At 49.2% G+C, this 25413-nt stretch overlaps 1 protein-coding gene across 1 annotated transcript in view; it reads left to right on the top strand.

Annotated features, from left to right (window-relative positions):
* Positions 1–25413, top strand: part of LOC124468245 (seizure protein 6-like) — an 80046-nt gene that overhangs the window by 20404 nt on the left and 34229 nt on the right. The window contains exons 2-3 of the mRNA XM_047020904.1: positions 14956–15651; positions 16275–16408. Coding sequence (XP_046876860.1) covers positions 14956–15651; positions 16275–16408 — 830 coding nt within the window. The remainder of the gene's footprint in view (positions 1–14955; positions 15652–16274; positions 16409–25413) is intronic.

Genomic DNA, 25413 nt, shown 5'->3' with positions numbered 1-25413 from the left:
CGCATTGTGGAGGGAGCTTGTTTACCCTTCTCTGTTTTCACACTCTCTCTCTTCTCTCTTCTCTTCCCAGCTTTATCTTCCTTTGACAAGTTGTCACTTCCTGCCAGCCTTTTGTCCTTTAAAAAAATACCATGAATTATTCACTTGGCTCGTCCCTTTGATGGCACCCCTGTCAGTATAAATCACTTTTGAAAAGAGAGCAGGGAGAAGTTGGAGTTTGGTAGCTTTTGATTTGGTTGAGCTGTTGAGGGGTTTGCTGATGAAAGCTCTGTTAAGAGTTGCATCAAATGTTCCAGGTTTCTGTAGACTTGAGGTGTTGGCTGCTGAAGAGAGACACATCTACGTTGAATCAACTTTGTGTTTGTCGTTGATGATCCCCCTGTAGACAGAATACAGAATAGAACAACAGCTTCGTGATATAAATATGCATCGATGCAACAAATAATAGACCTCTCAATGTAACATTTACAAATTGTACCTGGAGAATCCTCATCATTAAATTACCGGCTGTTAGGGAAATAGAGTACAAACTAATGTGCCTAACCCTGTTTGACTAGTGTGTTGTTGTGTCTGCAGCAGGGCAATTACAGCATGTGGGTAATCAAAGCCCTTGCCCCTGATTGTGGAGCAGAGCTTGTTTATCTTGAGTCACATCCCAGAAGGTCTGCATGAGAGGGAGGTTCCTGTGGGGCCGGAGAGAGATGGGGGAACACACACACACACAAGCATCCCCAGGTGTGCCCTCTAATGGTGAGATGGCGTGTGAGAAGGGTCGAGTTAGTCTGAGGTACACACCAGCTAAGAATAAAGGCTTCTTGAGATTCGCCGTGCGTGTGTGGCTGTGTATGTAGCGTAGTCTGTGTGTAGTCTGTGTGTGTGTGTGTGTAGTCTTTGTGTGTGTGTATGTAGTGTACAGTAGTGTTGTGTGGGGAATGCTCATGTGAATTTAAATGGAGTAAATAAAAAGAAAAGACTTGGCCTTTCCCTCAGAGCTCTGTGTGAGCGTGTGTGTGAGTGTGTGTGTGTGTGAGTGTGTGTGTGAGTGTGTGTGTAAGTGTGTGAAAGACCTGACCTTGCAACACCTCTCCTCCCCTCACATCTTGACATTTTCGCGGCGCATAGGAAAACAGCAGCAGATCATCTTTATTATCTTGTGGGATGTGATCTCTGCTGCTCCCACGAGAACCATCTCACGTCTCCCCCTGCTGGGAGACCCACTTTGTTGAATCACCTTCTCTCTTCCTGGGTGTGCTAAACTACTCCCTGCCTCTGACACCTCCTTCCGTCTTTCCCCCCTCCCTCCTTCCCCGGTGGTTGTGTTCATGTGTGTGCTCATGTGTGTGTGTGGTCACGTGTGTGTGCGTGTGGTCATGTGTGTGTGTGTGTGGTCACGTGTGTGTGCGTGTGGTCATGTGTGTGTGTGTGGTGGGGGAGGAGGGATGATAGTCTTTCGCAATAGTTCTACAAAGCCGTTATTGTTTTCCAGCCACAGCATTCCATCATCATGGCGCCTTTCAGATGTACTTTCAGCACATTTGCTGGCAAAGATTTCTTCAAATGTCAGCGTGCGATTGCTTCTCTGCTTTTCAACAAGGACAGATTGGTCCTGAAATTGTATTTGTTAGAAAATTGCAGGAGTGTTGGATGAAAATCTATAAGACTTGCTGATGACCTGCAGGTAATTTTGCTGACCGATTTTAATCTGGGAGAGAAAATAAATAGGTAGTTTTGCGAAAGTACTAATGTGTTTTTTCTTGCTTTTAAAAGTCGTGCAGAACACGCGTCCCTGAGTCCCTGTCTGGTCCCTGAGACAGCAGCATGGTGTCTGGTCCCTGAGACAGCAGCATGTGAGCTCCTCCCACACGCGCCCTTGACCCTGCCTGTGATGGGGTGAAGCTCCTCCCTGATGTTGCTCTCTCTGTTGGCTGCTCTCTCTGTTGGCTGCTCTCTGTTGGCTGCTCTCTCTGTTGGCTGCTCTCTGTTGGCTGCTCTCTCTGTTGGCTGCTCTCTCTATTGGCTGCTCTCTGTTGGCTGCTCTCTCTGTTGGCTGCTCTCTGTTGGCTGCTCTCTCTGTTGGCTGCTCTCTGTTGGCTGCTCTCTCTGTTGGCTGCTCTCTGTTGGCTGCTCTCTCTGTTGGCTGCTCTCTGTTGGCTGCTCTCTCTGTTGGCTGCTCTCTGTTGGCTGCTCTCTCTGTTGGCTGCTCTCTCTGTTGGCTGCTCTCTGTTGGCTGCTCTCTCTGTTGGCTGCTCTCTCTGTTGGCTGCTCTCTCTGTTGACTGCTCTCTCTGTTGGCTGCTCTCTCTGAAGCAGCACGAACAACGACAGTGTAGCAGGGTTTCCTCGTGTTAAAATAGAAATACTTCATTTATCATAGAGTCCGAGGTTGATGGTCATCTCAGATATTTATACAGTTCAGAGTTCGAGGGAGGACCTGTCTGGGGTCAGACGTTGATTTGGGAAAGCTGTGTTTTCATCTCTCCCCTCCTTCCTTCACACCTACCAAAGGTGTGATCTGGTCTCTGGCTGGTTCATAAGATTGTTCAAATATTGTTGTGGACATCTTGGTACAGTTACTAAATATAGTTGAATGATTGTGACTGAAAGATTTCAGTGAACACAACATTAAAACAAAGTAACAAACATGACACAAATATCCCTCTCATAATTCTCCACCTTGTACTTTCGTGGTAAAGGTGAAGTCTGAAGGACTTTCCTCAAAGGTTTGATTAAGGTATGTTCTTTGTTCAACTGCCGCCAAAACAGCAAATGGTTGCTGGAGACGTGTTGTCTCAAGCAGGCCCTTTGAAGCTTGCAAGCTAGCAGGAGGGCTGAGATTGGGGATGTCCCCCCCCCCCCCCATTCTATGGTTCCTTTGCATCTGCGTTTGGTGGGTAATCAGCATACTGAGGGTGTCACAAGGGCTGATTAGGTTTGTCTGATGTGATTGAATCACTCTTCAGGTGTGGCAAGATGTTGGCTCCGTGTGGTCTTGCTGACCTTACTACAACAGCTAGTTCTGTGTCTGCAGCTTGGCTGGATGAAGGTCTGGTTCCTCAACCCTTCCAGATCTTCTAAGCTTAAATCTCTTTATTTTTCACTCTCTCGTTTTCTCCCCCACAAAGTCCCTCTCGCTCTGCTTGTCTTTCCTCAGATCTTCCTGGGGTAGCCAGGCCTGAAATCCAATTTTGTAACAGCTCTATAGTGAAAAACTCTAATGCAGCTCCATTCCTTTCATTACATGGAAACCAAAAGAGAACAGCAGTGGTGTGTTGTTGCTGATGTGGTTAGTGCAGCTAGCGCTCTGTCTGATTGTCTACATGGATCTTTACCACTAAGCTTGTTTAAGGTAAAAAAAAAGATATACTATTATTACTGAGACTCCACGCTCTCCATCTGCAGGTGCTTGCAGACTACTGCTCTGCTGTTTGGCTGTAATTCAGAGCCCTCCGTTCCAGCTAGATATGGTTACCTGCTCCTTCATATAGAGGTGTAGCCCAGAGATTGTACCTCCCAGGGGCTTTCAGAATGACAAGGGGAACAATATCGACCACACAGAAACCAACAACAAGCTGAAGAATCACAACAGATTTCATACTGGGTGGTTGAGCTTTCCTGTCTGTGTTTCACTCTAGAACCGAGGAGGGGGAGGGGGCGTGCGTTCCCAGTTCATGATGATGAGCAGGGAAGCCTGCTGTCTGAGCTGGGAGGGTCTGGTAGAACAGCAGGGAAAGTAGCTCTCTGTTAAGCTGATCTGAGAACAGCAGGAGGCCAAACAGAGAGATGGCCTCCAGATCTGCTGCAACGCTACCAGTCTCTCCCACCAAACAGTCTCATGGAGTTACTCTGGAGTTACATTTAAATGTACACTGTATGTACATTTAAATGTACATGATTTTTGGGATGGAATTAGACATATTTGTGTCCATTTGCATTTTGGATAAACAATCGAAATCTTTTTTAATTTTTACAGGTTGCAGTCTTCCTATTGTTGGTCTATTTCTCATTTTGTGATCCTGATTGCATCAGTCACACCTGTCTTGACCTGCTACGCAGCAGGCAGTAAGTGTTCATGCATGATCAGCCCTGAGGGGGGGGGCTCCCCCGCCTGCTCCCCCCCCCCCCCCCCCCCCTGCTCCCTGCCCCCCCCCGGGCTCCTCGGGAGCTCTGTTACACCAGACCTGTGCAGCCAGGAGTGTCATCCATCATTGTCAGCTCTAATATTGTGTTTCCCCTCAGCTCCCAATAGGAAGGTAGTGTGTTTGTTTACAGCGTTTATGTTTTCAGACTTGTGTACTCACAGGCCCTCGTCTACCATTGCTCTCTGACATCTTCCTGCCAAACTGCATAAAAGCAATTTCAGAGTTACATGCTCCCAGCCTATTAAAATTCCCCTGCATCATGACATGTCCCAGACATCTCTCTCTCTTTCTCCAACCCCCCTTTCCTCTCCCTTCGCTTACTCTCTAATCTTGTTGTCGTGTCTCTCTCTCTCCTTCTAGCGAGGTTCGGACTTCATGCCACCCATCCTCGGTCCAAACCCCCCCACTGACCCACAGCACCTCAGCCTGTCAGTGGAGAAACAAAACACAGAACATAGCTTGAAATGAAACGATGACACTCATGAACAGAGTGCTGTGAGGCTAGCAGCCTCCCCAGGGTCTGCGTGTGTTCTCACTGGTCTTCCAGCCAGGCTGGGCAACGAGGCCAGCCAGGCCTCTGTCCTCCAGGTACCAGAGCAGCCAGGCCGAGTGGAGGGCTGGCCCCCTGGTCTGTGTCTGGCAGCAGGGCAGGGGGGCTTGGTGAGGGGTGGGCTGTGCCAGGTCCAGAGTTAATGAACCTCCCTCTCCATGCTGGGTCTGTGTCTGAGTAACGACTGGGGAGTCTGCTGGAAAGCTGGCTCTGCTCTCCTCACATCCTGCTGGAGATGGAAGCTGAAGGGAGCGAGAGATGGAGAGAGGGGTCTGCTGATGAGAGATGGAGAGAGGGGTCTGCTGATGAGAGATGGAGAAAGGGGTCTGCTGATGAGAGATGGAGAGAGGGGTCTGCTGATGAGAGATGGAGAGAGGGGTCTGCTGATGAGAGATGGAGAGAGGGGTCTGCTGATGAGAGATGAGCGGTGTGTAACACACAGAATATCTGATCAGTACCAGTACACCAGCTGAGACCTGCAACAAAAACCTCCTACACCCTCCCACACCCTCCTCCCTCCTACACCCTCCTCTCTCCCACACCCTCCTCCCTCCTACACCCTCCAACACCCTCCTCCCTCCTCCCTCCTCCTCCCTCCTACACCCTCCTCCCTCCTACACCCTCCTCCCTCCTACACCCTCCCTCCCTCCTACACCCTCCTCCCTCCTACACCCTCCTCCCTCCTACACCCTCCTCCCTCCTACACCCTCCTCCCTCCCACACCCTCCTGTCTCCCACACCCTCCTCTCTCCCACACCCTCCTCTCTCCCACACCCTCCTCTTCTCCTGGGGTTCTTGGCAGGTCCCCCACTAGCAGCAGAGAGGAGGAGAGATGAGAGGAGGAGAGATGAGAGGAGGAGAGATGAGAGGAGGAGAGAGGAGTGGAGGAGAGAGGAGTGGAGGTGAGATGATAGGAGGAAAGATGAGAGGAGGAGAGATGAGCGGAGGAGAGGAGGAGAGATGAGAGGAGGAGAGGAGGAGAGATGACAGAAGTAGAGGAGAAGAGACAAGAGGAGAGATGAGGGGAGGAGAGGAGGAGAGATGAGAGGAGGAGACATGAGAGGGAGAGAGGAGGAGAGGAGGAGAGATGAGAGGAGGAGAGGAGGAGAAATGATAGGAGGAGAGATGAGAGGAGACAACAGTATCAGAGAGCTGGAGGAAGTCTCTCTTTCAGATGACAGGAGGCACTGTCTCTGCTGTTCCTTAGGTGTTTCTCTGGTCTCCTCCAGCTGTCTGTGCCGCCCATGGGAGGCTAGCGCTCCCTGGGTGAAGCCCAGCGTAAGGGCCCTTCTCTGGCCGTGCCGCCCTGCCATGCCCTGGGGGCTGGTTGTTGATCACAGGTAGTGGGTGTGTGGCTGAGCAGGTTGGCTCTCCTGCAGCCCTCCGCCAGGCTGAGGGTGTGGAGGCGCTGCTTACGCCTCCCTCGGTGCTGCAGCCCACAGCTGACTCTAGAGAGTTCTGCTTCGCCTTGCTCCCAGCTTTCCTCTAACACAGCTGACTCTAGAGAGCTCTGCTTCGCCTTGCTCCCAGCTTTCCTCTAACACAGCTGACTCTAGAGAGCTCTGCTTCGCCTTGCTCCCAGCTTTCCTCTAATTGAGTCTACAGTGGAGCAGAGACAACCATCAGATAAATGACTTTAATGGGGGGGAAATGAAGTGTGAACAGTGACATTCACCAGAGCACTGGGAGAAGTTGCAGACTTGAGATGGAAAGATAACATGATTGGAGTCTCCAGGCAGATTTTGTTCTTTGATTACAACACAAAGTGTAGGACATCCAGTCATCAGTGTTAGATGGATCATTCTCTATCTCTCTCTACCTCTCCCTCTGTACCTCTCTCTACCTCTCTCTCTGTACCTCTCTCTCCCTCTCTCTCTCCCTCTGTACCTCTCTCTCCCTCTCTCTCTGTACCTCTCTCTCCCTCTCTCTACCTCTCTCTCTGTACCTCTCTCTCTCTACCTCTCTCTCTGTACCTCTCTCTCCCTCTCTCTCCCTCTCTCTCTCTCCGTCTTTCTCTCTGAGTGGAGCTAGTGACACAGGTACTTCAGACTCTTGTGATGGACAGGAGTCCTGTGAGCCAGAACACAGAGAGAGGAAATGAAGAAGTTCTGTTTCTGCGTAATGAAGGCAGAGTACAGATGAAGGGGCAAGATGAGAGGGGAGGACAGGTGGTGTTGCTCAGTGAGCTGTTCCTCTCTCAACTCCTCCAGGAAGCCTGAGCTGTTCCTCTCTCAACTCATCCAGGAAGCCTGAGCTGTTTCTCTCTCAACTCCTCCAGGAAGCCTGAGCTGTTCCTCTCTCAACTCCTCCAGGAAGCCTGAGCTGTTCCTCTCTCAACTTATCCAGGAAGCCTGAGCTGTTCCTCTCTCAACTCATCCAGGAAGCCACTCCTTCAGACGCTTCTGAGAGTTGTAACATTTCACACAAAGCAGAGTCATTGTTTGCTTTAGAGGAAATTACCATCTGATAATGTGACCTTTTCCTTTTTCCTGCCTTTATTTCTTTTCATCCCTGCCTTCGCTTTGTAATTTCAATTTCCATCTTGTATCCTTTTCTCATTTTTTTTTTCTTACAGAATTACCTCCACATGACAAACTAAATGAAATTACCCATTCGTTTTCAGTTCCATCCTAATGGAATCATTTATCATCTCTCATCATTTGTTTTTTTACATTCTTATTCTATCCATCAGCTCATATCCGATCACCCTAACCCTACCCTCTCTCTCTCTCTCTCTCTCTCTCTCTCTCTCTCTCTCTCTCTCTCTCTATCTCTCTCTCTCTCTCTCTCTCTCTCTCTCTCTCTCTCTCTCTCTCTCTCTCTCTGGGGGAGTGAGGCCCTCTGGCAAAACAGCCTCACCCTGCCTCACCCCCACCCTGCCCCACCCTGCCCCACTCTGCCCCACCCTGCCTCACCCCCACCCTGCCTCACCCCCACCCTGCCCCACCCTGCCTCACCCCCACCCTGCCTCACCCTGCCTCACCCCCACCCTGCCCTACCCCGCTGTTCTTGTCTTTCTCTCGCGCTCTCTCTCTCTTTATCCATCTATCTCTCTGTCTCTCACTTGCTGTTTCTTTATGTCTTTCTCTCTCAATTCTTTTTATAAAAATATGAAAACTTAGCCCAGAAAAAAACATTTTAAGAGGAACAAAAATACAAAATACAATTTGCTTTGCTATTCCGTAATCTCATTCAGGTCAGAATTTCTAAATAGTTGCCCCAGGTTGGTATCTTGCTTGTTTCGAAACAAAATAGATACAGATTCTCCACAGAGGGGTTTTTCATGATCTATTAAATGAGGTCTCAAAGGCTTGACATTTTCTTTGTGTTCCGCTCCCCTGCTATCTAAGCCGACCCTCCTAGCCTTGCCCCTCCCTCTGTCTTGTCAGGGCCACGGAGGCTGAACTCTGCTCAAATGTCAACCAATCATTCATAGCAAACAAGAAGCAAAGCTAGCCAGCCCTCCTTGAGATGTACCTGGGCGCACTCTTGAAACCTGGTTAGCGTTTCAGCCCAACTTGTTTGTTTCTTTGCTGTGTGATTTATTCTAATGCTCATGGATGAAGGTGTTCCCCAGAGTTCACACCAGCCATGTTCATGTTATTAGAGAGAAGATGTAGGGTCTGTCACGTGACTGCCTGTTCTGGACTGTAGTGTACACTAGAGCAGGACTGTAGTGTACACTAGAGCAGGACTGTAGTGTACACTAGAGCAGGACTGGTGTACGATAGAGCAGGACTGTAGTGTACACTAGAGTAGGACTGTAGTGTACACTAGAGTAGGACTGTAGTGTACAGTAGAGCAGGACTGGTGTACACTAGAGTAGGACTGTAGTGTACACTAGAGCAGGACTGTAGTGTACACTTGAGTAGGACTGGTGTACACTAGAGCAGGACTGGTGTACACTTGAGTAGGACTGGTGTACACTAGAGCAGGACTGGTGTACACTAGAGTAGGACTGGTGTACACTAGAGTAGGACTGGTGTACACTAGAGCAGGACTGTAGTGTACACTAGAGTAGGACTGTAGTGTACACTAGAGCAGGACTGTAGTGTACACTAGAGTAGGGCTGGTGTACACTAGAGCAGGACTGTAGTGTACACTAGAGTAGGACTGGTGTACACTAGAGCAGGACTGGTGTACGATAGAGTAGGACTGGTGTACACTAGAGTAGGACTGGTGTACACTAGAGCAGGACTGTAGTGTACAGTAGAGCAGGACTGTAGTGTACACTAGAGTAGGACTGTAGTGTACAGTAGAGCAGGACTGGTGTACGATAGAGTAGGACTGGTGTACACTAGAGTAGGACTGGTGTACACTAGAGCAGGACTGTAGTGTACACTAGAGTAGGACTGTAGTGTACACTAGAGCAGGACTGTAGTGTACACTAGAGTAGGACTGGTGTACACTAGAGCAGGACTGGTGTACGATAGAGTAGGACTGGTGTACACTAGAGTAGGACTGGTGTACACTAGAGCAGGACTGTAGTGTACACTAGAGTAGGACTGTAGTGTACACTAGAGCAGGACTGTAGTGTACACTTGAGTAGGACTGGTGTACACTAGAGCAGGACTGGTGTACGATAGAGTAGGACTGGTGTACACTAGAGTAGGACTGGTGTACACTAGAGCAGGACTGTAGTGTACACTAGAGCAGGACTGTAGTGTACACTAGAGTAGGACTGTAGTGTACACTAGAGCAGGACTGTAGTGTACACTAGAATAGGACTGGTGTACACTAGAGCAGGACTGGTGTACACTAGAGTAGGACTGTAGTGTACACTAGAGCAGGACTGGTGTACACTAGAGTAGGACTGTAGTGTACACTAGAGTAGGACTCGAGGTTGTTTATTCAGCATCCACATGAGGTGTATGAAGAGTACTGCGTTGATGAATGTGGCTGCAAAAAATCTATGTTGTCATCTCTTCTTGTTATGCTCTGAGTACTACCTTCACCTCTTTCTGATAGCCTGTGCTGTCGGATCACTCAGTGAGTGTGGCTCCTTATGGTCCTCCTCCTCGCCCTCTCTGCCGGGCCTGACCGGCCGGATCAGGATCTCATCTGACGGACACGTAGTCTCCACTGAGGGACGCCCACATCCCTCAGCAGGATCTAGTTCTGCCTGTCTGGAGTCGCTCCAGCACCAACACCTTCACTTTCCGCCCAAATCTTTAAAATGCGTTTTTCACTTTGTCTAATTTATCAAACTAAATAGTGTTTTTCTGGCGTGCCTGTGCCCGCCCGTGGGCCGTGTCTGGATGCTCAAGGTTGGGAGAGATCCAGGAGGATGGCAGCCTCTCCTCCCCCCCCGGGGAAGCACCCCTCAGGGGCGGAGCCTCTCCACAGACAGGCCCGTAGCCTGGGTGACGGCCGCTGACCTCCCCAATCAGAGGACATGGGTCCCCGGGGGCAGTCTGAGCGCGAGGTAACCATGGAGAGAATCACACGGATCACTGCTCTCCATGCAGCCATGCAGACATCCTGCAGCCATGCGCACGCGGAGCGTGGTTAATGCGGTCGCATGGACACAGGCACCGCTGTAGCGCTGCAGGTCATCCTCCCGCTGCCGTGTCTAGGCCAGGGTTGGAGAGACAGGAGGACTGAGGATGTCAGGAGATCTTCTACAGCTGAGGTTTGAAACAGCTGGATGTTCTGTGGACTGCAGTCCGTTGGCCATCTTCTGTGTTGCTGAACAGTGAGATCACAAGCCATACTGTGTCATGTGGCCCTGCACAGTGAGACCTTTCTCACTGTGAGAAGGAGAGAGAGAAGAGAGAAACTAGGATTGTCTGGTTGTGTGTTACACAAAAAGATTAATCAATGCTGTATTATCAATGACCAGATTTTTGCTATTATTCTTGTTCATTACATATCAATACTTGACTGTCTTCCACAAGTTCTTGAAGATTTCCAAGGCAATTATGTGACATGGCGTGGAAATCTGCCTGATATCAAGTTACGATTTCGCTCCGCATCTTCCATTCTCTCTGGTTTGCTAGAGACGTCAAATACGTTTACCTCGCTTTTCAAACCGGCTGGGGCTGCTGTGGTTGTGACAGAATAAGGCTACAAGGAAATGTTCCCCCTTCCATCCCGGAACATCAAAAGAGCTTTGAATCGCTTCTGTCGTTTGAGGAAGATTAATGGCTGCTGTTGAGCCTGTCGGTGGAACGTAACGCCACGTGTCAGCTCTCTGTCAGCCTCCAAGAGGCTTTGTAAGGAAATTGTTTACTCTTCCTCCTGAATGACGCGATGAAACTTTTATTACGGTGTACGCCAAAGCAGAGAAGTCGTTCTGCCTCAGTAAACATACGCATGCCCACGTTTCCAGTCTGCACCTGACGAGGGGGCTGGGAACTATCGTTGAAGGCTAAGACTCATTTGATTTAGCTTTAACGGTTTTAATTCATGCTCTTCCTCCGTTTCCTCGTCAGGGAGTCATCTGAGAATCAACAGAGAAATTGTAGTTTTTTGTGTGAGTGTTTGGCCTCAGGGCAAGAGGAATTAAATGTTAATTTGCTTTGCAGCAAAGCAACTCCAGGATCAATACTGCCTAAATGACTTTGCAGCTTGTGGAACTCACAAGAATGGCAGTTTAACTGCGCTGATGATGTTTGACTCCAGATGTCTTGACTGGCAGTTAGCTTGTCGAGAGAAAGAGAAAGCCTAGATTGCACAAATCAGACAAATAGACTGTTCAGTCAAAAGCTGTTACATGTTTTATTCTGTGTAGTCAGTATCTTTGTTATAGAAGCCCAGTGCATCACAATGTTCTAGGACTTCAGCAGCAGGTGTGTAACCCGACACTATCCAGAGATTTGACTCTCTCATCCCCTTCTCTCTGACCCGCTCCTCCTCTCAGGGCCGCGTGGCTTCAAAGCATCTCTCACCCCGGGAGATCTCTCTCTGCTGGCTGTGTCAACCGCACGCTTTCATCTCTGCCCACGAGAAGAACGCTCGCAGGTCTCCCTCCTCGTTAAAACACACTGTCACCCGCGGAGCACGCAGGCTAATTAAGGTGTCAAAACACAGTCTGGATCCTCCAGTGTTTGCACACGGGCACACTAGGTTTACGGGTTGTGATTCCCTCTCTGGCGACCGCTGAATGTTGCTGTTCAGAGCTAAACTGCAGGGCTCGCTCATGTCAGTCACCATGGAAATCCCAACCAGTAGGGTTGATATTTGAAGGTGCTTGGGGACGTTGCATGTTTCGTTGCTTGGTGACGTGAATCAGTGGCTGTGTTACAGTGGCTAATTTTTGAGTCATTAGCTGGTGGCCGCTGGGTGGAGCTAGCTAGCTGGTGGCTAGCCAGGCGCTGCGTGGAGCTAGCTAGCTGGTGGCTAGCCAGGCGCTGCGTTGAGCTAGCTAGCTGGTGGCTAGCCAGGCGCCGGGTGGCTCAGTGGAGGACTGTGTTCTCTGTGTTCAGAGAACTGGCTGGCAGCTTCACACAACACTGATGACCCTGGGAGAACAGGCCTGCTGGAACACCTGGAGCAGGATGATCTCAGAAACAGGAAGTGAGTTTATCTGACTGCAGTCAAAGGGAGGAAGTAGAGAGAGACGCACACAGAGCAAATGATTGGTCGCCTCTGAATCGATCTGTGATTGGTCACCATAACCTTCTTCTGTGAATTGTCACCCTGAGCCAGACTGTGGTACAAAACACTACAGAACTACAAGAAAACTGTAAGAAAACGAATTAATCTAAATTCTTAACGTCTTTAGAAAGCCCGGTTTGGCTTTGTGTGTGCTAACAGAACTAGTCCACTGTGTATTGGCATGCTGCTGTTCTTAAACACCAGGCAGCCTGGGGAAGTAATCAATGACTCCACCAGTCTGTGTGGGTGCTTAGCACTGTTTGTCTTGAGGTAGAGAGAGACTGCTGTATGTTGGAGATTGTTATACCTCCAGGGGAGATCTCATGTTCCGACAGGAAAGTCATGTACCACATCTTCAACACAGTTTCTCTCATTATCATCTGGGTAGGAGTGTTTCTAGGATTCACAATGAGGGGCTACATGTGCTGTGCTCTTGTCGTTATTATTGATTGTGTTTGGCTTAAGAGAAGATGCTCTACTGCATACTGGGAGGATTCAGAAGCCTTCCATGTGCTGTGCTCTCACTGTCCTCTACAAGCCTGAGCTGGCAGTCATCACAGTGTCAGGCAACGTTTAGACTCTGAAGAGTGAAATCTTTTCGCTCATAATCTGCACTCACTGTGTAGAACATCTGTGTGTGTCTGTGTGTGTGTGTGTGTGTGTGTGTACAGGATGTGCACATGGATGCTCACTCAGTCCTGACGGAGCACAGTGTGAAAGACATCCCTTTCTTTGTGTCATTTCAAAACGTAGATCTTTTGGAGACAGGTAGATATTGACAGGAAAGCAGGGAAAGAGAGAGATGCAAGAAATGGCCTGGGCTGGAATCAAACCCGGGCCCTTGCAATAAGGTTTTAGCCTTTGTGGTGTGTTCTCTTTTCTGGGCATGCGCTCATAATCTCATCAGAGGAATATTTCAGTTTTCTAGATACAATGTTTCCTCTGAGTACTTCTCTGCTCATCTGTGACAGCGTGCAGCGTGGTGACTCACCGCAGGGCCACTAATCTGTGACAGGGACGCTCAAAGACTGTTTCAACACGCTAATGGGGATAAACATTGAAGAAATGCAAAAATTGGGAGATGAGCTGCTTTTCATTTCCTCATTTCCTGTTTATCTGCTGCTACCAAATGAGTTGTTCTTGAGCTACAATCTGTTGGATTCAATGTTTAAACTTGGTGGTTGGTGGAATTCAAGCTTTTTCATAAAAGTTTTGAATACGTGTGATGTTCGTTTACGTGTGCCCAGTGTACATGAGTACTCTCTCTCTCTCTCTCTCTCAGTGTACATGAGTACTCTCTCTCTCTCTCTCTCTCAGTGTACATGAGTACTCTCTCTCTCTCTCTCTCTCAGTGTACATGAGTACTCTCTCTCTCTCTCTCTCTCTCTCAGTGTACATGAGTACTCTCTCTCTCTCTCTCTCTCAGTGTACATGAGTACTCTCTCTCTCTCTCTCTCTCAGTGTACATGAGTACTCTCTCTCTCTCTCTCTCTCAGTGTACATGAGTACTCTCTCTCTCTCTCTCTCTCTCTCAGTGTACATGAGTACTCTCTCTCTCTCTCTCTCTCAGTGTACATGAGTACTCTCTCTCTCTCTCTCTCTCAGTGTACATGAGTACTCTCTCTCTCTCTCTCTCTCTCTCAGTGTACATGAGTACTCTCTCTCTCTCTCTCTCTCTCTCTCAGTGTACATGAGTACTCTCTCTCTCTCTCTCTCTCAGTGTACATGAGTACTCTCTCTCTCTCTCTCTCTCAGTGTACATGAGTACTCTCTCTCTCTCTCTCTCTCAGTGTACATGAGTACTCTCTCTCTCTCTCTCTCTCTCTCAGTGTACATGAGTACTCTCTCTCTCTCTCTCTCTCTCTCAGTGTACATGAGTACTCTCTCTCTCTCTCTCTCTCAGTGTACATGAGTACTCTCTCTCTCTCTCTCTCTCAGTGTACATGAGTACTCTCTCTCTCTCTCTCTCTCTCTCTCTCTCTCTCTCTCTCTCAGTGTACATGAGTACTCTCTCTCTCAGTGTACATGAGTACTCTCTCTCTCTCTCTCTCTCAGTGTACATGAGTACTCTCTCTCTCTCTCTCTCTCAGTGTACATGAGTACTCTCTCTCTCTCTCTCTCTCAGTGTACATGAGTACACTGAAAAGTCCTCTGGGGTTTGGTGCAGTAATGCCCCCCTCCATCCTCTCTCTCGCTCTCTCTCTGGGGGGGGCTTCTACCCAGGGAACAGACTGATTGCACCTCTCACTGCAGGAGGGAATGATATTCCCCATTCAGCCCGTTTCATCCAGTGTCTGGTAATCACAAGGTATTCAGGGTGAAATCTTTGCTTCACTTAATTGGAGAGAAGTGGAGGAAAGGTAGCCCATTTCAATGATTTATCAGAGCTTCATCTTTCGTTTTTCTCCACATAATGGGCTTTCTGAGGGCCTTTCATAGTGATTCTCTATAGTGGTAGTTAGTTAATCATGGCAGTAATTGTTCTATTTCCTCACTAGCCAAAGTACTTAACCTTCTATTCAAATCATATATGGTTTGGATGGTCTGCTATCTGAAGTCAGGGGCGTTTCCTTGAGCTGCCTTCACGGAGTCTTCTGCAGTACTCAGCTTCATTTGCTGTGAATCGACTAACACATTATTTGGTGTGTTTTTTTCCTCCCTGTCCCAGTGTCTGACCCGGGAGGACATGCAGCGGGCCAGAAGAGAGTGGATTCAGGTGCTGTCGTGTTCACACACAGTCCCACCCCAGACCCGGAGGGCGAGGCCCAGCCCTTCACCACGGCTCCGCCCCTCAACGTCCCCGGACTCCACCCCGGCCTCCACCCCGGCCTCCGGGGCTTGAGGCTGCAGCAGGCCCTGCTCTCCAAGGACTTCCAGGGAGAGCAGCACTTCTTCAGCCCCACCGTGCCCGGCTCTTACTCTGCCCTGGAGGAGGGGGGGCCATCCACCCCTGGGGTGCCCCACGAAGACGCCCCTGCCTTCTCAGACATCGCCACCACCTCCACCGTGGCCGGCACCACCCCCCTGACCCCCCCGGGCCCCACCGCAGCTCTGGCCCTGGCCCAGAAGAAGCTCTCCAAGGATAGGGGGCGGGGGGAGGAGAGGGGCGCGTCAACCACCCCTGTCACCAAGACCGCTGTTGCCACAGGGAACAGCCACAGTGCCACTGGTCCAGCCTCTGAGGGTGAAGATGTCGTGGAGACCACAGCCACAGCCACTGTTCTGACCACCTCAGTGGCAGGGGCGAAGGCAGATGGGCGGGGGGTGAAGAACAACACGGGCGTGTCCAGGAAGCTGACCCCATCAGGAGAGGGGGATGAGGGGAGCATCGTCACCTCCACCATCACCACCATGCACACCACAGGTGAGCTGGCTTGATGTTCTGAAAGCCACTGGAAGTATGCACGTGCTCTATAACCTTTGACAGTCAACGCTGTCATAAAAATATGGGTTTACTGGGTTGTTTTGTAACACAGTCCTGATAGAGGTTGTTTTTGTACATTCTCCATCTGATATCCTGATAGCCTGATATCCTGATATCCTGATATCCTGATGACCTGATATCCTGATATCCTGATATCCTGATAGCCTAATTGCCTGATAGCCTCTGTACTCACTGCCCCCTCTCCTGGTTTTTACTCCTGTTTGTGGGTCAGTCAAGCTGGTCATTGAGAATGAGCGCTGGGTCGTATGAGTCCTGTTCATCCTTGCATCCTGACTTCTCCATCACACCCTCCACTGAGGATAAAGGACCCGCTCATGCGGCAAGCCAATATAGCGAGCTTAGTCCACCTGATCTCTCCTGGCTACGCTCCCTGCTCCACAGCCAGGGGCCAGCCAGCCAGCCTGATCCCAGCCAGGGGAGAGAGAACCTGGGGAGTTAATGAGAGGGTTAGGGGGCACTGGAACACAGATGGGCTGTCAGGGCTACATCAGCAGGCTGGCACAGGGAATCACTTATCTTCTTTTTGTTCATCTCTCTGTCAGGTCCTTGCAGTGTGAATTTCAGCGACCCCGAAGGCTACGTCGAGATTCCTCATCACCCTGGAGCCAGGGTGGAGTCTGGAGTGCACTGCACCTACGTTGTGACCGTCTATCTGGGCTACGGGATTGAAGTACAGGTCGGTGATGGTTAAGCAGGCTGCTCCCTGGGCCTCTGTCCTCCACACACCACACGGATGCACCCACAGTTTCATTTGTCTGACTGAACTCTCAGAAGAGAGTTCTATTTCTGTGCAGATTTGTCCTCATAAGTGCTGGGTTAACGGGGCTAGAACAACATTTGCAGCAGAATATCCAGACATTTACCGTACTTTTCTACCTTGAGTTAACCTAATTATCTACTGAGTAATCATGGCTGTCCTAGGAGCCAAACAATCTGATGGAGCATCTAAACACCTTGCTGCTATTTTCAGCAGCCTGTGCTAATGAGATATGCAATGTTTAGAATCTGAAAATAACACACACACAACGGCTCAAAAAACAAATAACCCTGTCATCTGCATGAGAGGAGGCTGTTTGTGTCATTACAAGGTCCGAGGCGGTAGATGCAGCAATACTTTAAAACTAAAACTCCAAACAGAAAATGTAACCGTCAAGCAACACGTTAGGTCCTGAAAACCTTCCAAAGCTCAGGAATGCTAGCAGTAACCGGGACGTTTTATGCAGCGTGTTTTGCAGAATCCGAGCGGACTTGTCTTTAGGCTTCACTGGGACTCTACAACTGGTGAAATTCCACTTAAATTTCATTTGCTATTCAATCAAGGAAACTCATTTTAGATACCAGTGTGTGAGTGTAAAAATTATATTCTCAATTAGTTCTTTCTGTAGTTGATGAGTGCAGGTAAACCCACAGACATTTAGAGAAGACATGTTTTCACAAATGGACAAATTGTCCCTGACAGAGGAAATAACACATACCAGAACTTCCAGTTGAGTTGGTGGATACATTTGTTTTCAGTTTTAGTTTTTCTACAGTCATTCTTTGACTAGTTGCCACCTCTACATTTAGGTGTTTCGGCTTGAATGTCCTTTGGTATTATGGGATTATTAAAGTGAATTGAATTAAATTCTACATGTCCCAGCCATGTCCCAGCTGTCTCACGTTTCTCACAAGGTATGTGTTATCTTCAGTCTTATAATGCTTTACTAAATGCACAAATTCATGTAAGTTAGTAGACTTGGTGGTTCTTTCCGTTTGAAGAGGTCCTGGCAGCTGAGCTGATGCCCTCCGCAGTGGCGACGGCAGTCAGACCCTCCTCGTCCTTCAGACCTCAGCAGAGCTGGCTCTGTTCTCCAGGGCCATGCTGAACGCTGTTGGTCTTTGTCAAGCTTTGAATTATGTGTTGAGAAATTGACCTTGTGTGTTTCTGTTGGTGAAACGTGTCTATAATTGAGAAGTAACCCTTCAGGCTGTTTGAACAGAGAGACTGAGAGATTCAGAGTCCTGCAAAGGGCACCTTCAGCTCATGCTGACTACAAAGGTAGCAAGGTCAGTCTGTGTGTGTCTAAGCCGGGGTTAGGGTGAGAGCACCCATTTCCTCTCATGCTGAACTTCTGGATCAGCCTTTTCATAAAAACAAACAGTTTTACTGGGGTTTTCCTTGTCCTTCTTGTGGGGTTAGGTGCAGTTCTATGGGTGACTTTGCTTGTTCAACAAAAGTTGGATCTTTACAAAAAAAGATTTTATTATAAAAATGATGAGAAAGGCAAATCAACTCAAACCTCCCATCTGTGTGAGCACTTCACCTATGAGATCTCTTCATCTTTCTCTACAACATGAAAGGAACCCCTGAAATAGAACCCTGAAATAGAACCCTGAAATAGAACCCTTGTCTTCAACTACCAGCAGAACGTTGGTAGAGCGCTTGACTGTAAACACTTCCTCCTTTGGTCTCAGATTCCTTGGATGATACAGAACTTCTCTCTAACTCTTCTCTCTGTCTCTTCCCTCTGACTCTTCCCTCTGACTCTTCTCTCTGACACTTCCCTCTGACTCTTCTCTCACTTAAGTATTGCTGTCAGACTTAAAAACACAAAAGCTATTATTGTAGTTGCTGGCTAGTTGCATGGATTAAATGCATTAAATCCGGAATCTTGGAGGGGGATGGTGATGGGAATTGAATCTATTTCCTTCCAAGTTCCTTCCAGGTTTCTGGACTAAGCTTTAAAATGACGAGAAACGTGTTTGTGGTTCAAAGCTGCAGTGGAAGTCCAAGGTAGCTTTTTGATGGATTCACAAGCAGCAATTGAGCAAAGTGCTTGGATGGTGCCGGATTGCTGAAGGCAGTAGTTTCGTCTTGCTCCATCTCTGTAATTGGAGGACAATCTCGGTTTGAGAATTGGTAAAGTCAGCATGGTTGTTGTTACTACGATGGAGCTATGCTGACTATAGCCCTACATGAATCAACAGCCTTGAAAAATGGGTCATGGTTTGTTTTTAGAATAAAAAAGGCTTACCCATAAAAATAAGTTCATGAAGTTGATTAACAGACACAGAGATGGTTTTGGATGTTTACTGTCTGGGTTTTCTGCCTGTCTTGCGCCAGCATGCCCATTCCCTTACATTTCCAATTCTCCAAACACCTCATTTACAGTTAAACTTTGAAATGAGAACGCTTTGTCTGTCTGGCTCTGGACGGAAAGATAAGTTAAGAAGAAGGGAGTTAGTGTGAGTGTGTGTGTGTGTGTGTGAGTGTGTGAGTGTGTGAGTGTGTGTGTGTGTTCCTCTCACTGTCTCCTTTGGGTCTGAGATATGCCCTAAGGTTAATGAAGCTCAAAGCATGCACAAACAAACAGACACACACACTCTTCTTGTACACAAACCACTGTGTCCACAGTAGAGAGGACAGCATCTGATGTAGCCTGTCTGTGTGCTGGGCTGTGCTGGTGTGTGCTGGCTACGAGGTGCACACACACTAACATCAGGCTCTCTGAACTCAGACGTGGTGAGACAGATCTATCGCTCAGCTCTGAGGGAGAGAGAAGCTTGTTGAAGACAAACGCTATACTCTCTTCTTCTACTGCTGATAGAGATTGACTGGAGGCGTGTGCAATCCACTCTCTAATCATCTGCAGTGTTTCCTACCGGACGACAAGATCAATCTGTGCAGGCCAAACAGGAGTCGGTTGTGATTGCTAAGAGGAGCATTGTTGGGGAAAGTTGAGGTTACAAGCAGGTCTGAAGGTTGAAGCATGTGTTTTGGACAGAGCCGTGTTTCCATACTCCTCTCCTGCAGCTCCACGGGTCCATCTCTCTTGTCTGGTTAATAATTGAACGGTTTGTCCCCGGAGACCTCACGAGTCCACAAACTTCTCATTCAGTCATGTTTACAGTGGACCGCAAGCAGGATGTAATTACTCTTCTCCTTGGTAAGGAAATCAATGAATCACACTCAAGCACACACACACACACATATAAAGTGGTAGGAACACACAGACACACACACACACACGTATAAAGTGGTAGGAACACACACACACAAGAACACATTGATTTGATCAAATACAACACAGACTTATAGTAGGATGAGCCTTCTATTTATAGTTATACAAATCTATACCTCACACACACCACACACACACCCACCCACAGCACACACACACATACAGAAATAATGTATTCTATACATGCGTATATTTCCATTTGAGTTGAATCACTGCCTCTCCATCCACAGCAGAGGGCCAGCAGCCCCGGGCTGGTCTGCCTTGTCCGGACGAAACTCTGATTGAGTGAAACCGCCGCTGGGATTTATCATCTGAGATGTTTGTTTGACGTCACGTCTCCCGTCTTCCATTTACTTAAACAAATGGACTTTCCTGTCAGCTCTGTACTCATAGAACATGAAGTGGACCTGAGAGAGAGCAAGCTCTCGGCCTCCTGAGCCCGCCTCTCTGCCTGATAACTCTGCCCTCTGACACACGGACCAGACCTGACAACCACCCTGATAACCGCCCTGATAACCACCCTGATAACTCTGCCCTCTGACACACGGACCAGACCTGACAACCACCCTGATAACCACCCTGATAACTCTGCCCTCTGACACACGGACCAGACCTGACAACCACCCTGATAACCACCCTGATAACTCTGCCCTCTGACACACGGACCAGACTTGACAACCACCCTGATAACCACCCTGATAACTCTGCCCTCTGACACACGGACCAGACCTGACAACCACCCTGATAACCACCCTGATAACTCTGCCCTCTGACACACAGACCAGACTTGACAACCACCCTGATAACCACCCTGATAACTCTGCCCTCTGACACACGGACCAGACTTGACAACCACCCTGATAACCACCCTGATAACTCTGCCCTCTGACACACGGACCAGACCTGACAACCACCCTGATAACCACCCTGATAACCACCCTGATAATTCTGCCCTCTGACACACGGACCAGACCTGACAACCACCCTGATAACCACCTTGATAACCACCCTGATAACTATCGACGATCTGACAGACTGACTGAGCTGGCTGTGAAGGACACATGAGTGGGCGGTCTGATCACATTTTCTTGTTGGCCTCGCTATCTCTTCCTTCCTCACTGAGATCAGGATCTGTCTGACCTCTGGACATGGGTCTCTCCTCATAAAGATGGAGAAGGACAGCCCTAACATGCCCACACCCTCCCTGCCTCCCTCCTCTCTTCTCCCTCCCTCCTCTCCCTGCTCTTCTGCCTCTCTCTCTGCTGCTTCCTCCAGATAAGTGATTCAGGGAGCTATCTGCACCACACACTGCACAGGATCAACTTCTCACCCCCCTCCACCTCCCCAGTCAGTCTGCGCTATCTCTCCCCGCTACAGTCCACTTCATCCAGATAGCCCCCATCTGAAAGGATACTTATTTCCCCGGCTAAAGATTGTATAGATTTAGGCTCTTTTGAGCCCTCCTCGTAATTGTTCTATTGCAAGTGCTGATACAGACAGTTCCCTGAAGCCCCAGTCGACTCCAGACACTGACTCTCTCTGTCTGTTGTCAAGCAAAGCCTTGTCAGACTAATAGAATCCCGCCAGTAATGAGCATTGATATTCCAGAACATGCCTTCACAAATTGCTATTGAGCTGTTTTGAATTTATAATGGTCCAACTGGGTTTAGGTCTGAACTTAGCAGTAAAAAAAAAAACTATTTCACTTTAAGGTGGGAAAGTTGGATCAATTGTATGGAAGGAGCACCATAACATCCCAACCCGTCTCTTTAGAATAACAGTAGACACATTTCAGCATTAAAAAAGCTGGGATATCCCAGGCAGTGTGAAGTCCTTGCAATACAATAAATCCCTACATTCAACAAAAAGAAAAACGATTATATATATACTTATATACATACATCCATAATATATTTCATATGTATATGTATAGAGAGAGAGAGACAGAGAGATCGTTTTGTTTGGCATTTCGTTTAGCCTGTCCCCTTTCGTTCAGAGAGTCGTTTTAATCTTGACGACACTAATCTCCTCTTCATCCTGGCTGGAGGTAAAGCAGCAGAGAAGAGATGAGTCTTGGCTGCAGCTTGTGGAGACTGATTGCTTTCGCCCAGCCCAGTGAGCTGTCCTGGAGTTCAGCACCAGCACCCTCCTCCACAGGAAAGCTGAACTCCCCAACACACTCACACAGCGGTCAGCCAGGGCTAAGGCCTTCCAATTACTTTACTGACGTATTTTTACCATGACGATTACAAACTGGGAATTAATTCTCTGACATTCTAATATACGTAGAAACACAACTAATACCCTGTCACCTCATGTGTTACTAGGGGGAGGAGAGGAGAGGCCGGAGAGGGGGAGGAGAGGAGAGGGAGAGGCAGTGGAGGGAGAGGAGAGGGAGAGGCAGGAGAGGGGGAGGAGAGGGGGAAGAAGAGAGAAGAGAGAAACCGAGCATCATCATTAGGATTTGTGAAGCTGCCCCACCCTAATTACGCTGAGGTGTAGCCTGCCCCACCTTCATTATATTTACATTTACATGTATTCATTTAGCAGATGCTTTTATCCAAAGCGACTTCCAAGAGAGAGCTTTACAAAGTGCATAGGTCACTGATAATAACAACAAGATAGCCCCAAAGCATTGCGGGTAGCCAAAACAAGAAGCACACACAACAAGATAGCCCCAAAGCATTGCGGGTAGCCAAATCAAGAAGCACACATTGTGAACAACCAAAAACTAAGTGCCAAAGGGAAGAACCATAAGAGCATGTAGTTAAGCTATTTTCAATTAAACATTATGAACCTCATGATTGTGTACCTCTAGAAAAGCAAGCAACAGTAAACTAAAATAAAAAATAAGATTAACTAAAATAGAATATTTCGCAGTGAATACAACAGTTTAAATCAGTTACCACTAACCAACAAGAGCAACAAGTCTCTAAGCAAGAGTCATTGTGATCCTTGATGAAACTACCATTGGGTTCAGCAAACCATTCCTAAGTATCGTTGTACTCCCGGAACAAGTGCGTCTTGAGCCTTCTCTTGAAGGTGGAGAGACAGTCTGTGTCTCTGATGGAGGTGGGGAGTTGATTCCACCACTGGGGGGCCAGGCAGGAGAAGAGCTTGTGTTGGGACCGGGCGGTCTTGAGCGGTGGGACCACCAGGCGGTTGTCTGAAGAAGACCGTAGGTGGCAGGTGGGGGTGTAAGGCTGCAGGAGAGACTTGATGTAGTCGGGTGCAGTCCCGTTCATTGCTCGGAAGGTCAATTCCAGGGTCTTGAATCTGATGCGGGCCGTGATGGGTAGCCAGTGGAGAGAGATGAGGAGCGGGGTAACATGGGAGCGTCTGGGTAGATTGTAGACCAGGCGGGCCGCTGCGTTCTGAATCCTTTGAAGAGGGCGGGTTGCGCATGCAGGGAGACAGGCGAACAGCGAGTTGCAGTAGTCCAACTTGGAGAGGACAAGTGCTTGGACTAGCAGCTGGATGGAGTGCTCAGACAGGTATCTCCTGATCTTCCGGATGTTGTAGAGGGTGAATCTACAAGACCGGGAGACCGCAGCAATGTGGGCTGTGAGGGAAAAGAATTACCCTGAGCTGTATCCTGTCCCACCCTAACTACCCTGAGCTGTACCCTGCCCCACCCTAACTATCCTGAGCTGTACCCTGCCCCACCCTAACTACCCTGAGCTGTTTCCTGCCCCACCCTAACTACCCTGAGCTGTACCCTGCCCCAGCCTAACTACCCTGAGACGTACCCTGCCCCACCCTAACTACCCTGAGCTGTACCCTGCCCCACCCTAACTACCCTGAGCTGTACCCTGCCCCACCCTAACTACCCTGAGCTGTACCCTGCCCCACCCTAACTACCCTGAGCTGTACCCTGCCCCATCCTAACTACCCTGAGCTGTACCCTGCCCCACCCTAACTACCCTGAGCTGTACCCTGCCCCACCCTAACTACCCTGAGCTGTACCCTGCCCCACCCTAACTACCCTCAGCTGTACCCTGCCCCACCCTAACTACCCTGAGCTGTACCCTGCCCCACCCTAACTACCCTGAGCTGTATCGGCCAGACAGCCACTCGGTCCACCCTCCTGGACCTGGTGACCCTCTCTACCAACACAGCCTGCTTGAGAGGAGGGAGGGGCTCCTCATCACAGGCAGACCTCTCCTGTGTTCGGTCTCCTCTCAGTGCTCCCGTCGGCTGCTGCAAGGGGCCAGAGACCATCTATCAGAGGAATTGACTGTAATTACCCGAGTGTCTAACCTCTGTGACTCAGCCAACAGCTCTGCATACACAATTTTTTCTGTCTGGGAGGAGAGTTATTTACATGAATGTTGCTCAGCCATTCCAACACTGGTGCAAAGGTGCTGCTTCTCAAGAAGTAGTGGGATGTTGTCAGTATCTGCAGCTTTATTCCTAGACTCTCTGTATTATGTTCCCCACGCTACTTCTCCTCCAACGCCAGCTCCTCTGGTGCTGTCATGGTGTCAGGGTTCACACGAGCGCTTCCAGAGCTGTGCCACTGAACTGTTCCACATCCATCCAGGAGTTGTTGTGTTGTTTGATCAAATAAGCCCTGTAGCTATCAGCTCCCCAGCAGGCCACCTGGCTGGCTGTGATACGGCTCCCACCCCCCTCCCTCCCTCCCCCTCACTGGTCCAATGCCCTGCTCTCAAGGGGTCACCACGTGGGACAGCCTTCTGTCCTCTGGACTCTCAAATCTGCTCTTTATACAGCCTTGCTCCTGCCCCTGCTGATTACACAGAGAGGGGGAGAGAGAGAGAGAGAGAGAGAGAGAGAGAGAGAGAGAGAGGGAAGGAGAGAGAGAGAGAGAGGGAAGGAGAGAGAGAGAGAGGGAAGGAGAGAGAGAGAGAGAGGGAGCGAGAGAGAGAGGGAAGGAGAGAGAGAGAGAGAGAGAGAGAGAGAGAGAGAGAGAGAGAGAGAGAGAGAGAGAGAGAGAGAGAGAGAGAGAGAGGGAGGGAGGGAGGGAGGGAGGGAGGGAGGGAGGGAGGGAGGGAGAGAGAGAGAGAGAGAGAGAGAGAGAGAGAGAGAGAGAGAGAGAGAGAGAGAGAGAGAGATTGCAAGTAGTTGAGATTGAGAGAAGGAGAAAGGGAGAGAGGGAGAGAAGGAGAAAGGGGGAGAGGGAGAGAGGGAGATGAGAGATAGTTGAGTGTGTAGAAAGCAAGAATAGTCTTTGAAGCTTTTCGTTCTCCAGGGAAACTGTACGTGGTCAATTTCTAGTGGAGCCACAAAGCCTGGTTTTGGAAGAATTCCATTTTCCATTAGCTGGGAGGCAGTATCATTCAGAGCAGAGAGAGGGAGCGAGAAGGAGAGGCAAGAGAGGGAGGAGAGGGAGAGAGGAGAGAGAGAGAGAGACAGAGACAGAGACAGAGACAGAGACAGGAGAGGAGAGGAGAGGAGAGGAGAGGAGAGGAGAGGAGAGGAGAGGAGAGGAGAGGAGAGGAGAGGAGAGGAGAGGAGAGGAGAGGAGAGGAGAGGAGAGGAGAGGAGAGGAGAGGAGAAGGAGAGAGAGAGGGAGGGAGGGAGGGAGAGAGTGGAGAGTGGAAAGGGAGAGAGAAAGAGAGAGGGAGTGAGAGGAGGGAGAGGAGAAAGGAGAAGGAGAGAGAGGAGAGAGGAGAGAGAGAGGAAAAGGGAGCGAGAGGAGAGAGAAAAGAGAGGAGAG

The sequence above is a fragment of the Hypomesus transpacificus genome, chromosome 5 (genome assembly GCF_021917145.1).
Source record: "Hypomesus transpacificus isolate Combined female chromosome 5, fHypTra1, whole genome shotgun sequence".
Lineage (NCBI taxonomy): Eukaryota > Metazoa > Chordata > Actinopteri > Osmeriformes > Osmeridae > Hypomesus > Hypomesus transpacificus.
Note: the sequence above shows the minus strand (reverse complement) of the source record. Positions and strands in the feature narration are given on the sequence as shown.